The 15,246-nt window shown below is 47.3% G+C and overlaps 1 protein-coding gene across 2 annotated transcripts in view; it reads left to right on the top strand.

The window, feature by feature from the left end:
• Positions 1-499: 499 nt before the first annotated feature.
• Positions 500-15,246, top strand: part of GLRA1 (glycine receptor alpha 1) — a 60,433-nt gene continuing 45,686 nt past the window's right edge. For both annotated transcript variants that reach the window (XM_008152242.3, XM_008152241.3), the window contains exon 1: positions 500-555. In XM_008152242.3, the coding sequence (XP_008150464.1) occupies positions 500-555 (56 nt within the window). The remainder of the gene's footprint in view (positions 556-15,246) is intronic.

Genomic DNA, 15,246 nt, shown 5'->3' with positions numbered 1-15,246 from the left:
TCGCCCCTAACCCCCTCAGCATTAAGCCCTACTCTCTCTGCCCAAGATGCTTGCTCCATCTAATCGTCCGCGGCCAGCGCTCTGATCTCCACAGAAGGTGTGTTTTTTTTTTTCTTGCATGAAGCTGGCCATTTAAGCAGAAAAACGGGTAAAAAAGGAAATATACCCACCCCCAAACGTGCCTCCCCAGCGCCGCAGGGAGCCAACAGACACGCTGGAGTTTAACAAGCAGCAATACTCTTCGCGCTCTCAAAAATCAGGGCTGGACGCTCTCCGTGGTGCTGAAACGCTTCGCGGCGGCGGCGGCGGCGGCGGCTGTCCGTGGTACCTACAGCCCCCTCGCTCCAATTTCCCCTGGGGCTTTCCCTCCGCGCCCGTTTCCCACCTCCCCTCGGCATCCGGATTATTTTTTCAATAGCGCTCGCTGGTTTTGTAAGTACCAATTTGAAACATTTTTTGGCCCCATAACTCGTGGACTACAAAGCACAAGGACCTGAAAATGTACAGCTTCAATACTCTTCGACTCTACCTTTGGGAGACCATTGTATTCTTCAGGTATGCAATTTTCTACTGACCACGTCGCTCAGATGAAAATGGGGGGAAAGAGCACGGAGGCTGACTCTGTCCGTGATCCCCTTATTTGGGGGTGGGGAAGGGATGCCGTACCCCGCTGCACTCGGGTCCTTCCATCCACCGCTCCCCCCACCCCCCTCCCCGCCCGCAGGGTGTCTGGCTTGTGCGTGGAGGTCTGAGACAGCCGTTGCTCTGGCAGCTGTTTACCTGTTCCTTGTAATTTGTTTGTCCTGCCGCCTGCTACACCACCACCCCATCACTGGCCCCCCAGGCCCCCTGCATTTGGCTCTCACTCAGCTGGGGACTTTAAGGGGAAGCTTTAGGAGTTACTCAGTTTAATTAGGACTGCATTCTCTCTAACCGCAGTGCCGAAAATCTCAGCTCTCCTGTCTGGGGGAACCAAGTGACAACTAGTGGTGACGGGGGAGGTTGCACTCGAACTCACTGGACACAGAACATTTCATTTTCTCTCCTTTTTTTTGTTTCCGTTTTCTGCGGGGTGTGGGTGAATGTTACTAAGGCTTCGTGCTTGGAAAAAAATAGTGTTACAACCTCAGGTTGTAAAGCCCTAAACTTGGGTGTACAGTGGATTGATTTAGAATCAGATCCTGGGAAACATTTCCCTTTCGAAACTTTGTCTCCCTCCTCTCCCCCACTCACCTTTCCAAACTCTACTTTGTTAGCTGAAGATCCTGACCTGATTGGCAATTCCTGTCTGTGTTTTGTGTTTTTAATTAATGTCTACTTCTGACTAAATAGCTGAGTTCCCCTACCCGTAGTCGCCCAGGTTAAAATTTTTTGCCTACAGGCTTAGCATTCTTATGTTAATACAAGCAAAAGTGAAAAATCGCCTTTTCAGGAAGCTGTGAAATAGATAGTCCTTTTGAGAGTGGGTGAATCATGCCATCTTCGGAGATGGTTATGATAAATTCCATTTACATGAATTGAAAAAAATTATTCTTCTTCCATGACCTGCAGGGATCATTAATCTTCCTCATTTTAGATGCCTGCCTCTCATGTTTTACCATGGCATTAGGTTAACAGTAATTTGAAAAACCTACTCTAGTTTCCTTTTTAAAATAAGTAACCATCAAATATTATTCTCTCTTATCATAAATCAGCAAGTAATTCTTGGGGTTTTTTGTTTTGTTTTATTACATTTTAGAGAGCTCTGCATATGAATTATTGGTTTAACTAATCTGTCGGTTGGTTTATTATTTAATAAATTCATTTGAATGACACCTCCCCCTAGATTTTAAGGGTCTATATGTAAGCCTTTCTTCGTGTCTTTCTCTTGAGATGAAAAGAAGACCCTTCTCCTTCTCTGAGCTACCCAATGCTAAAGCTTCTAATCCCCGGTTCAAATCATTCTTTGATAGGCCACAGTCCTGCCCACAGCTCAGAATGCAAATAGTCAGAGAGTCAGATAGAATTTTAAAAGTGCAACAATCGAGGGCCCTGTGAAATGTAGCTACTTTATGGGGGAAAGGGCAGAAAGTATCCTCTTAATTTAACAATATCAAATCCCTTCTCCCCTGTATACATAGTAGAACTGTAAATGCTATGGAGGTGAAGTACTTGGTCACATTTGTATGCAAATTGATTCTCTGTTTTGCTTAAGAAGACAGAACTGAACCAGAGAGATTAAAGAGCAAATTAATAAAACCAAGCACATCACCCACCCCCGACTTTTTTCTTGGTGAACAGTATGTATGGTTGATTTTATTCTTCCAGGCATTGTCTTTCACAAAAGGAAAACACAGTTTAGAAGGTTTGCATTGTAATCGTTTTGATAAGGTTGTGAATGCACCATGTTAAGACTTTAAGTAAAGTGATGGTAGCCTATCAGGAAGCATCACTCTACATCTTCTTCCCTGCATGTGTCAAGACATACATGAGCTACCATGGGTATGGGATATGACTCCATGTGTTTATAAGCAAAGAGTCATGACTGAAGGGCTGGAAAGGGATTTGTACCATTGCACTTTCAAAATACAGAAATGGCTACATCATTTGAGGAGTCAATGTTGCTTCAGAAATGTCCTGAGACATAAAATAATAAAAATGAGAACTGAACTAAGAAAATTCCCCCAGCAATTTTTCAGAGAGGTGGGGGTGGGGGGGGGAGAAAGGTTACAAGGAGGCAAAGTATTATCTTTGTCTAATTGGCATTTTCATTTCTAACTCCCTCATTTTCTAAATTTTAAGTGAAAATAAGGAAGCATTAAAATCTGGGGGTTCGATAGAATGCATGTGGGGGTAAATGGAGACTGGCAGCTCCCTAGAAGGTTCCATGTGAATAATCCCTTCTCCCCAAAGAGACAGGCACTGTGTTGAAATAAGACAATCCAATAATCTCAGGCACACAGGTACTCCTTATATTGAATGATGCCAGCTGCTCACCTTGTTGGGAAATCTGGGGGCTAGAGAAGGAAAGACCCTGGATAATAGAAATGCTGCTGCATCAGCACATAACCAGCGAAATGGCAATAATGACAGCAAAACCAACAAAACAACAATCAGAGTGCGTGAGGCAGAAATCTCCTCCGGTGCCAACACAGAGAACAATCGAGGCCTTAGAAGGAGCTGAGGGGGAGAGAGACTAGGGTCCTGGGAGACAAGCAAGCAGCACTGCGGTGCTCATCGGCTGTGTCCCCATTACTAAAACGAGGTGATTTGGCTGAAGTTCCTGCTCTGATATTTGAAAAGCCTGTGGGTCTAAAATTCCAGAAGAGCAATTCTAGGATGCAATAACCAAAATTTTGTCTCTTTATTTTTATCAATGGGGATGGGGCTTTATATCCAGAAAGATGTGTTGTTTTATAGTAGAAATGCATTCCTTTTGAGTCAAAGGGAACTGGCTTTGACTCCCAGAGCCCTTACAGTGGCTTATGGGTGGGAAGGTACTGGGGCAACCCCACAATTTTCTCACCTACTCAAATAGACCCCACGGTAAATAACCATATCTCGCCGTCTCAGCACTGTTGGCATTTTGAACTGGATAATTCTTTGTTATGAGGGCTGTCTGGTGCGCTGTAAGATGTTTAGCAGCATCCTTAGCACCATAGCACCTCTTCCCCAGTCTTGACCATCAATAAGCTCTCCAGACACTGCCAAAAATCCAGGGGTGGGGACCAACTTGGCTGCAGTTGAAAACCACTGGTATACAGTGACAACTGTTTAATCTGTTGCTCTGACGTACTAATTAGAATAAGGAAGGAAGAAAATGCCCCTCATGAAACACTTAAAGCATTGCAGTGAAGCAAAGAGAACCCTAGCTTGTGCTTGAGAAGGGAATAAAGGCAGAGGAGGTAAACCAAATCTAAGCCATGGGTGGCTTCCCCAAATGATGACAGCTCTTCTCTATGTGCCAATTCCACCTGCCGTTCCCAGCAAATGCTTCCTTGCACAGGACTGAATACAGCGCTCATTTGCTAAGAAAGGTCACCGAAACCTTGAAGGGAAGATGTTTCTAGCACACTGGGGTCAAAAGAAACATGGCAAATAGATTTTTGCTCAGATCTCGGTGCTGGAAAACCACCCAGTTGAAAGATACATGAGCTTCCCATCAAAGTGGCCCCTCTGGCTTCCTGATCTCCGAGCTTGCCAAGGGGGCAGATGACCACCTGGATCTTTCCCTCCGGGTAGCACAACGGGAGCCTCCTGAAATCTCACCCGCGGCAGTTGAGGCACTGCAGAAAGTGCCTAGGAGCTCCTAAAATGGGTCAAGGACTTTTTCCTAAGGAGAGAAGCCCCTGGGGCAAGTTTGCAGTAGGGCCAATCAAAATGTCACTCTACCCCCTTTTGGGGGCTTAGGAACCATGAGAAAGAGAAAACATCATGTCTTAAGTCCCCGTGGGACTTGGCCTAGGACCCTAGACTGGTAAGTGGAGTTATGGATTGGCACACACACGCAATAGTGCACGTCCCCCCAGCTCGTTCATGTCTGTCATCTGTAAAGCCCGTGTGACCTTTCAGGGGGCATTCGGGGAATTCATTGTGGAGACCACCTTGTGAAGGAGGTTGCATCCATGGGGTACAATGGGAAGAGCATATAGGCTGTGATTTGAGAGCCCTCCTCCCACCCCCAGAGCCAGTTCTGTTCCCAGCCTGCAGCATGGCTTTGACAAGTCTCTTTCCCTTGTGGGGACTCCCGTTTTCTTACCAAATGACTGACTCTCAGTTCCCTGCAGCCTCGTCTCAGGTCTTTATGAGAGACAGAGGCCATGCCCACACAGGCTCAGGATGAATCTGCCTCACTGCTCACACTGCCTTCATTTCTTGACCAGGCACTTATTTATCATGTGCTCATGTGTCCAGTCTGAAATTAGGCACTCTGCAGGGGGACAGAGGTAGCAGATGCCACAGCCCTGTCCCTGCAGGAAGGGGAGATACTGCTCCTGTAAGGCTACATCAAAACCCTACCTCCTTCTCCAGAGGACCCGCAGAGCTCCCCTCGCACAGCCTGTGCACGTCCTGCGACAGCGCATTCATGTGGGCATCATTAACTTTATTTCCTTCATCAGCTGACAGAAGCCAGAATGATTTTTAAGATGGATGGCACTGTCTCCCGCCTGGCCATCTTGACGCTATCCTGCAGGTTTTCTGCTGCTTTGAGCAAAACGGCCTTGGCCCAAAGGGAGGAGATCTGGAATCCAGAATTCAGCTAGTGGCATGACCTTGAGAGGGTCCCATGACCTTTCCAGCCTCAGTTTCCCTAGCCACAAAAGAAAGGGAATCAAAAAATCACTCTAAAATACTTTTTAGCTGTGTCAGCCAAAAATTATATTCTCCCCATCTCGTCCATAATAGAACGGTTTGGGGTACAGTTATCAGCATATTTCAATTATTACAAGAAAGAGCAACACTGAATTCTATTCAGGCTCAAAGTTCTGAAAGAATTGAGGACCTAACAACTTCACTCTCTGGATAGTTATCTCAACCTGGAAACCATTATGGACAGGTCCCATAAATTGTCAGTTTCCCCAGAAAATGCTCCTTATGATGAGAAATCATGATGCCTGATCACTATCCTAAGAGATGACAAGTGTGGTCTAAGAAAAAGACCAAAGTGTTCTGAACTTTTATCAGTGATTCTGCTTGGTCTTTTCTCCCACATCAAGACTACATTTTAAACTTTTTGTTTACCAAGCCCCATTCATAATTAACTTATTGTCCTTGTCTTCATTAATCAAAGGCACCCATAACTGCCAGAAGTACAAGCATCATACAATAAGCAATGTCGCCACACTGAGTTGACCTAAGGAAAAACAAAATTTAAGGTACGAGATGTTTTTAGTTAGTCCATAGAGCCTTGTCAGAAGTAAATATGCAATCTGTTAGACTCTGAAATGTTTGAAATGGATTTTGAGTCCTCATTACTATTTCATGAACCCCCTATGTACTCAGGGACCCCATTTAGAAAACATTAGATTTGATTTATTCTATATTGCTTCAAGAGAAGAACTGGGGTAAATTGATAGATTAATTTTTTAATGCACATATGTACATTCTGAGTCAATGCAATTTCAAACTTTCTGGCAGATCCGTCACATGGTGAACGGGGCTGGCTTGGTGGTAGTGAGGGTCCCTGGCAGTGCAGGTTTGCAAGCAGAGACCGGATGTCCTCCTTCCAGGAGGGACGCAGAAGAAATGTAAACTGCTTCTGTGGGTTGAGATTTGTAATTTGCTCCAGAAAAGTAAATGAAATGCAGGTCAGAGGTAAATCTTCAATATACTTACGCTCCCTCCTTTCCTGATCCCCAAATTACCATCTGATCTTTGTAAGCTCTCTGAGTCATGCCTTAAACACACACCCATATCTTTTTCTTCTTTTTTAAAAAATATTTTTACTGATTTCAAAGAGGGAGGGAGAGAGATAGAAACATCAGTGATGAGAGAGAATCACCAATCGGCTGCCTTCTGCACCCCCCACCCCCCACCGCCCTTCGCACTAGGGATTGAGCCCGAAACCTGGGCATATGCCCTGACCAGGAATGGAACGATGACCTCTGAGGCTCAACCACTGAGGCACACCAGCTGGGCCCTATTTCTTCTTTATCATTAATTGTATAATGAATAAAGGGGGCAATGACCACGCACACACAATAGGACCGAGGGTTAACAACAGAAAATCACCTTCATTATGTAAGAGCCTGGTTTTACGCACTGAGAATTAGCTCAGAATAAGAGAATATCAGAGCCAGGACCACCAACAAATGCACTGGTCCACGGACAAGTCCCCAGGCACGGCTGGTGCTCACAGGACTGATGGTCTGTACGCTGAAGGCCGCTCAGCCCTGAACTCCTGCCATCTCTCCTGAACCACCTCCCTGGTAAGCCTGATACACAACTGAAAACACCATACGGCTGGCCAGCAAATTCATTCAGAAAGCACATTGGAAGGGAACAATGCCCAGAGATGCCGAGGAGAGGGGCTTATGCCTTTGCTTTGTAATGCAAGCCCTTATGAGGGGAGCTGAGGCCCCAACGCTTTTGAAACTCCTTAGAAAGGATCCCTTTGTGGTTTTCTGAAGTTGATATTGTCCAAGTTTCCCGAGGCTAATTCAGTGCAATTAGATTACCACTCTCTGCCTTTGAATTCGGCTGTTTTTCAGTGTCCGTTGCTAAATGAGTTTACCGTCTTAACAGGGAGCTGCCGACCGGCATTAATCCCAGCCGTGAAATGGACAGCGTTCTCTCCTGCCTCATATACTGGGCAGCCCACCGGCGCCTGGAAAACCAGGCTCTGCCCCCTTTCCCCCAAGGTCCGTCCTCAGTCTCCCACCCACTCACCCCAGAGAATCACACTTGCCCTCAGTGTCTTAAGTACCATCAGAATTGTGGAGGCGCAGCTCTCAAGTTAGCGGTAAGAGACTGTAGAATGCAGGTTCCCACCGACATTCTAGATGACCGAAACAGAAGCTCTCAGGGTCGGGACCCAGAAACAGTAATGTTAACAAGAGTCTCGAAGGCAGTGCTTTTCTAACTTCAGTGCGTGTGTGAATCACCTGGGGATGCCAAGAAGATGGTGAGTCAGACTCAGGAGTCTGGGTGGGGCCTGAGAGTCTGTACTTCTAACAGCTCCCCACTCACCCCCAACCCCGTGGTGCTAATGCTCCTGGCGACCAAAGGTTTGCAGAGCAAGGCTCCCAGTCACCTGACTGGGGGCCTCTGACATGGATCAACCCTCTTATTTTTGCAGATGAGGAGAGGAAAAATGACTTCCTCAAGGTTATAGAGGGAATGGCAGAGCTCCCAGAGCCCTTTGCAATAGTGCACGTCCCCCCAGCTCGTTCATGTCTGTCGTCTGTAAAGCCCGTGTGGCCTGGACTCTGCGACTGCACGTTCCTCCCTTCAACACACTGTCCTCCCTCAGAAGCACGAACACGCATGGTGACAAGGGCTCCTCAGGCAGCTGTTCCCACCCCTGAAGTCCTAGAGCCCCAAATGCTCCCATTCCCACAGCCTGGAATTCCCACTGTGCGCCCCCGGGTAGGAGAGGGGCACCTAGAGAACGGGCTTCGAATGCTGGGACCCAGCCACGAGAGTCTGTGAGGACGGATGGGAGAGGCAGATCAAGGTGACCAGGGGACAGTCTTCCTGTGCAGGCTGTACTATCAACCTTGCAGAACTACAGGCGTACTTAGCACTGCCAGGTGTGCAGAGCCTGCTGCCCATCTACCATCTGTCTGTCTGACCTCAGACCCATGTCCTTCCTTCTCCTCTACCTCTCTGACCGATAGGTAGAGGAAAAAGCACGTTAGTATCCTACACACCGAATAGAGTAGCTGCTGGCATCTCCGGCCTCTGAGAGCTGCGTGTTCATGGCTGTGCGCTCGGTTCTGCAAGGCTCCAGAGGAACGCGACAATCCTGACTGCCAGGCAGCCGTGCAGTCGCTCGTACAAGAGCACTTTACAGTCTATAGAGAGTTTCACATCCATGGCCCCAGGTGAGCTTCCCAATCACCTTTAAAAATAGATACAAAACAGTGGGTACTACTCCCATTTTGGAGCTCAGAAAACTGAGGCTTAGAGAAGAAAAGTGTCTTGCCTAAGACCATACTGTTGATCTCAGGGGACAGCCAGGATTCAAATACAGATCTCCTTCCTCCTAGCCGACCACACTGCCTCTTTCCCCTTAAGGGTGGAATACATACACGTTCCTAGCCCTACGTGCAGTATACCTATCCCTCTTCATAGATTCCTCCCAAAGCTGCAGCCCTGTGAGCTGGTGCAGACATCAGGCTCGCAGCCCTCACCCTCTGTGGGGCCGCAGGGGTGGGAAAAGCCTATGAGAGAAGAGCTGGGCTCTCCCATCAGGGCTTTCGTTTGACAGAGTCATTTTCTTCCGACTCTTAGCCAGATGGGTATTTCTTTCTCTGCTCTTGATCATGTTTAATTGTACAGTATATGCACACATTCTTTTATTGTTGTTGTTCTGAAACCAGGTATAAACCCCAAGTCCCCTTTGATAATGATCTCCAGGTCATCCCAGCTTTTATTGCTTTAAGGAGTGTCCTACTTGATCATTTTATCTTTATACACACATGGAATGATGGTATATGTGTTTCAGTAGTTATCCACACAGGTTGAAATCTATTAAAGTTTATTGAGCTACATATACTATCTATTGAAAAATGCATACACGACCATGTCATGGGATCAGATTACCCATATAATCCTGCAGTCTGTTTTATTCAGGGGTCAGCATGTCCTGGGAAGCCTCCGCGTGGAGGCACTGGCTCCAGCTCATTCATTTAACGACCGCAGGGCCTCGGTTATGGATCTCCCATTGTTTCCCAGCCACCCTGCTATTGATAGGCATTTACAGTTTTTCTAACTTTTCCACCACAATCAGTGTTGCAATGATCACAGGGCACCTAGATCTTTGTGAGCACGTGTGACTTTTTGCCAGGCAGATAACAAGAACAAGAGATGGACTTCCTGGGGCACAGAGCATGCGCACCTTCGATGTTAACAGATGCTGCAGGCAGACACTCCTTTCTTCCTGAACTGTCCCCTCCCTCCCTCCTAATGCTCCATCTCAGCCTTGAATGCAGCAACTCGCTAATGACAACCATTGCTATTTACTGAGTGTTTACTGAATGCTAGGTACTGTGCTAACAACCATAGGCCTCATCTCATCATCCCACAAAAGTCCTTAGACATAAATACTATTGTATTCCCATTTTACAGGTGACAAAAATGAAGCATAAAGAGGTTATGTCATTTGCCCAAGGCAAGACAACTAGTAAGAGGCAGAGCCAGGATTCAAAATAGAAAATGTTCTTTTAATCACTGCACTGCCACTGTTACTCCAAGAATGAACCAGAGAGAGGAGGGCAGGACTGACTGGAAGAGGGAGATGGAGGCAGAACTGGCCTCTCCAGATAATCAAGGCCTAGTCGTTTGCAGGTGGTTCTAGATCACCATAAAGTTAACGTACATCTGCAGATAGAGGTGAGTGTCCAGTCTCCATCCTGCACACAGGAGGAAGATGGCACTAATGTCCGCCCATCACAGAGGTCCATGGTTAGACCTCTGTCTAAGGGTAGAGACAGGTTACTGCAGCCCACCCTTTCTTCTCTGTCCCACCTGCCCTGGGACCAAAGTCACTCGATTGAAAAAGCTGTCAAGGATTATGGGAGAGAATTTCTGACTGAGTTGGGAGATCAGGAAGCAGGACAGCATAATCTCTGGCCTGTCTTAATTTTTTCTAATTGCTGGTCCCTAGTACTTAGACCAAAGACCTTTTCAAGCCTCATGCTCTAACCCCCAAACACATAGGACTGTGTGTACCCAGTGTCCCTTCATCTTCACTATGGGAGGTTGGAGAGGCCACCCAATCTGCAGCATGTGGGTGGGGGGGGGTTCCACCACAAACTCCAATCTGCCATGCCCAAGGCAGATCCACAGGGCTTCTCGGAACACCCCGAGGCCAGGAAGCCACACTCAGCCCAGAGCAAAGTGGGGAGAGGCAGTGAAGACTGGGATAGCTCACCTTTCCGACCATGAGTGTCACTTGGCCTGTGGGAAGCCCAAACAGGGCTGCCGCCACAGACACCTGTCTCCAACAGTTCTCCGAGTGACACCAGCGACAGCTCTGAATGTGTCCCCGCAGGCCTGTTGATAGTAGAAGAAAAAGCACAACACACATATATGTCTCCTAATATCAGCTCTTGAAATAAACTTGCTGGTTTGTTTGTTTACATAATAAACATTATACATGTTTGCTGTAAGATATTTAAACCACATAGGGAGATATGTTTAGAACTGAAATACAGTGAAATCTTACTCCCTGGGGTAAATCACTTATACAGTTGGATATTCGTCTTTTGCAAATGATTTTAATAACATAATAATGACAAAAACATAGGTGCTTACTCTGTGCCTGACATCTTTCTAAAAGTTGAATGTGTATTAAGCCATGCAATTCTCGGAACAATCCTATAAAGCAGATACTATTGCTCATCCATTGTATGGATGAGGTTGTGGATGAGGAAACGGAGAGCTGGAATAATTTTCCCAGGGCTGCCGCTTGGGAACAGCGTGAAGACTGAGACCCAAGCAGTCCGGCTTCAGGGAGCCTTCACCGGCTTTGCTACAATAGTAAGCTGTTTCTGTTTTGCAAAAACAGGATTATATTAAACACCATGTTCTGCAACTTCCCTCTTCTCACTCGTCAGTACCTTGCCATCATACATAAGCAGCCACCTCATTCATTTTTGCATTAGTGCTGCCTTCCGCCGAGAACACCAGGTTTCAGCATGACACAACCCTCAGCTTGCCACAATCCAGTCCCCCTCCCTTCCATTTCCAGCTCCTTGACCAAATTCCAGCCCGAAGTCACTGGTCTCTGTAACAGGCCCAGTATTCTCTACTCTGTGCTTTTCTCACACTGTTGTCTATCCCTTTGTAACTCTAGACAAGCCCCTCTCCTCATTTCTGCCCTCTGGATTCAAGCTCATTGAATTTTGAGTCTTGCCTCTGTCATTTCCACCATCTATTGTCTTGGCAGTTTGCTCAACCTTTCTAAGCTTCACATTCCTCCTCTTAAAAAATGGAAATAACAACCTCACTGATAGATAAAGTCACCTTTGGAGCCTCTCCCTCTCCCCACAGCTGAGGGCAAGCCCTTTACAAATGGTAGTTACCTCTCCACTTCTCTGTGATCCCAGCCTCAGGATCCACCCCTAGCATCACTTTCTCCATGAGGAATCCCCTGGATGGCCACCAGCCCTCCCCCAAACCGGGCGTGGACTCTCCTTCCTAAACCCCTTTGGAAATGCAGGCTTCACCCTTGGCACTTGGTTTGCTCTAAGTGGCCTTACATACATTTAGGTGCCCTTCTAACCTTCCTGTGGGATCACAACACCCTTCCATGGCTGGGAACTTAATGAATTTCTTGGTGCATGTGAAAGGCCAACAAGAGGACAAGGGGTGCTACCCAGAATCTTCCGTTTGTTCCACTTCCCCCTTGTGGGTAGTACCCTCCCTGTGGTTCGTGTATATTAGATATTCAGTGTTTGTTCCATGGAATGGCTTTGTCCCCACATGCCTGCTCCTGTCCTCCTCTCATTGGCTCTGCAGAAGCCCAGGATCAGAAGGCTTCCCACCAGCCAACCCCAAAGCACTGCTGTATCTCACCGTGACCCCCTTTTTGCTCCAAGAAATGAGTCACAGTGTGAGTGAGCTAGACATAGCAGCTCAGTGCTGGCTCGGTGGCCACTGCAGTGAGTTGTTCAGCCTTATCCTGCTGTCTGGCCGAGCTGTCCCAATTCTGGGCCTCTCAAACCACCTGAGCCACCTCAGACAAGGCTGCCTGCCACCACTGCCTGGCCTACAGAGAGGGTGGATCTCAGGGGACATAGTTTTCTTGGTGGGACCTAAACCATCTGGTAGAAAAGAAAAGCCCTTCACAGGAGCCAAGGAAAGATTGCATCATGCCTGGACAAAGGGGACTTAAAGGAATTTGTGGAATGTGCCTTAAAATATAAAAAGCTACACTTCTGAAAATCAGGGTGGCAAGATTTTCAGAACTGGGCAGCCTGGAGATTAGAGGGAGATTTCCTCCCCCGGACAAGCCCCACTCTGACTTTGTAACTGAATCACAGTCTTCCCATCCCTAAAATAAGATTGGACCATATAAAGACAATGGGTCTTCCCGGCTGTCATTGCATAATTCTTCAATTAAGCTGGCCCACAAAGGGCCCAGCAGTTAACAACTGCAGCTTGGGAATCAGCCAGATATGTTCTAGCATCCTGGTTATACAACTTGCTAGTTGAATGCCTTGGAGCAAGACTGTTTTTAAGATTCCTCAGCCTCAGTTTTCCTCATCTGTAAAATGGCAATGGTGATGATCCCTCCCTGACAGATCGTCCTAGGAATGAAATGGAAGAAGGCATGGAGAGTGTTTGCGCTGCATGTGGCACATAGCAATTGTGCAAAGCAGGAAAGCTGGAATCACTATTATTCAAGAGGGACAGGCGCAAAGCATTGTGGGAGGATGAAGAAGAGCCTGACTAACTCTGCCTGGAGGTGGGAGACAGTACAGAGTTGGAGCATTTCATAGAAGTCGGGACACTTCAACTGGGCCATAAAGAATGACTAATTCACCAGGTGGCAAAGAGTGCCAAGAGAGAATGATGCAGGCAGAGGGAAAGGGCTGGCAGAACAAGCAAGCCGGGCGAGGTAGAGCTCAAGGGCACTGGGTGGACCAGCTGTCCCACCATTACCCAAGCTCAGCCCTGTCCTGCTCTGCTCTGTTCTCCCCCAGAGGGTATTTCATCAACTGGAAGCCCAGCCGAGAGTGGATAATTTGTTCATGACCCAAAAAATATTACTATATGCCAGCAATTGTTCTAAGTTCTGGGGACAGACGAGTAAGGGGGTATAAACCAATGAATGACTTGGGAAAGTACAGAATTTCAGGCCACGGTCAGTGCTATAAACCAAATAAAACAGGATAATGGGGCAGAGAATGGTCCACTGGAGTGGGCCCAGGGCACCTACACTTTCACTTGGGCCTTAATCACAGGAGATGGCAGGTGGGAGGGGACTGTCTCTTTTTTACCGATGAGGAAACAGAAACCCTGAGAGGGGCAGTGATCCATCTAAAGTCTCACAGCCAATAAGTGCCAGGGGCAGATGGCCTCATTCCACGCAGAAGAGTCAAAATATCCGGGATGAGAGACTAACGGGGGGCGGGGGGGGGGGGGGGGGCGGGGGAGCAAGTAGCAAAACAGAATGTATAATAGGATCCTATTTTTATTTTTTAAATGTTTTATTGTTCTCATATTGGGGGAGGTGGGGGGGAGTCCAGGGAAATGGACCCAAAACTGTTTATAGTTGTTATTATCTCTTGAGACGGAGACTATGGGGGGCTTTTATTTCCTAAATTAACTATTTCAGTAATGCTTGAATGTTTTACAACAATGTACATATTACTTTTGAAAGCTGAAAATAGATTTTTTTTAAAGGATCAGAGAGCATGGGCACGCAATCAAACTCGGAGCCCACCTTAATTGCACAGGTAGAGAGAAAAACATTTGCAGCGATCGGAACCAGTGCCTGCTTGATTGGAACAAGTGGAAACAAGCCCAGAGGCTGAGGCTGGTGTGTTGGGAAGGATTCTGAGCAAATGGGAGTTGCTTTCCCACTGACATCATTGCACTGGAAGTGATATGTCACTCGCGATGGAAGGCCAGGTTATACTACAGACGGGGGTTTTTTAGAACAAGTAATGGATGGGACATATTTTCAAGAGAGAATAAGAAATAAAAAGGCAGAAAAACAAAGAGGGAGAGAAAGAGGGGCACGCAGAGAAATAAAGAGGCAGCTTGGGTCTTCACTGGTCTCTCTCTCTCTCTCTCTCTCTCGAGCAGCATTCTCACCTGTAAAAGGGGTGGGTGGGCTGTACTAGATGATTTTCAAGATCTCTGTTAGCGCCATTATTCTAGGATTAGAAGCAAATGAAAAAAAAAGGATGGAGGTAGAGGAGCAGAAGGGGAGAGAAACGCAGGTGGGCAGAAGCAAATGCTAAGGAGGAATGAGGAGAGGAGGAACCCAGGAGAGAAAGAAAAGTGGGCATTCCCCAGAACAGTTGGAGTCTGTTTATCTCGTTGAAAGTGCAGAAGGAAGGACTCTCACATCAAAAATTAACAACAATAAGAGATTCATCCTCAGGCAGCCAATTTCATGTGCCCGCTGGTGGGAGCCAGGGCTGATGCTGGGAGAAGCCGAGGCTAATGTCTGAAGAACAGAGGCCTGCGGGGAGGGAGGATGCTGCCCTGTTCTCCTCTAGGAAGGGGGACAGCTCCTCTCCTCCGGGCCTGAACATGGACAACAATGATTGGCATATTCCTGGCCCTGGGAGATGTCCTGGGGGAAAGACTAGAGAAATGTGCCCAAGGGAGCTACCCCTGCGACATTTCTGCACAGTGGCCAGTGCCTGGGAGGACTCAATCCTGGGACCCATCAGACAAAGAAAATCCCAGGACAGAAAGTCTTCCAAGGTCCTCTTCTCCAGCCTCCTTCCTGCCTCTAAGCATCCCTTCCCTAACCACCCGGTGCCAAAGGCCTTAGCACAGAATGACACTCAGTCCTCTTCTCCAATCTTTTCATAGTGTCTGAGCCATCCCAGGCCTCAAGGCCCTTGGCCACAAAGACAG

This window comes from Eptesicus fuscus, chromosome 6 (genome assembly GCF_027574615.1).
Source record: "Eptesicus fuscus isolate TK198812 chromosome 6, DD_ASM_mEF_20220401, whole genome shotgun sequence".
Taxonomy (NCBI): Eukaryota; Metazoa; Chordata; class Mammalia; order Chiroptera; family Vespertilionidae; genus Eptesicus; species Eptesicus fuscus.
This window is presented reverse-complemented; position numbering and strand designations above follow the sequence as displayed.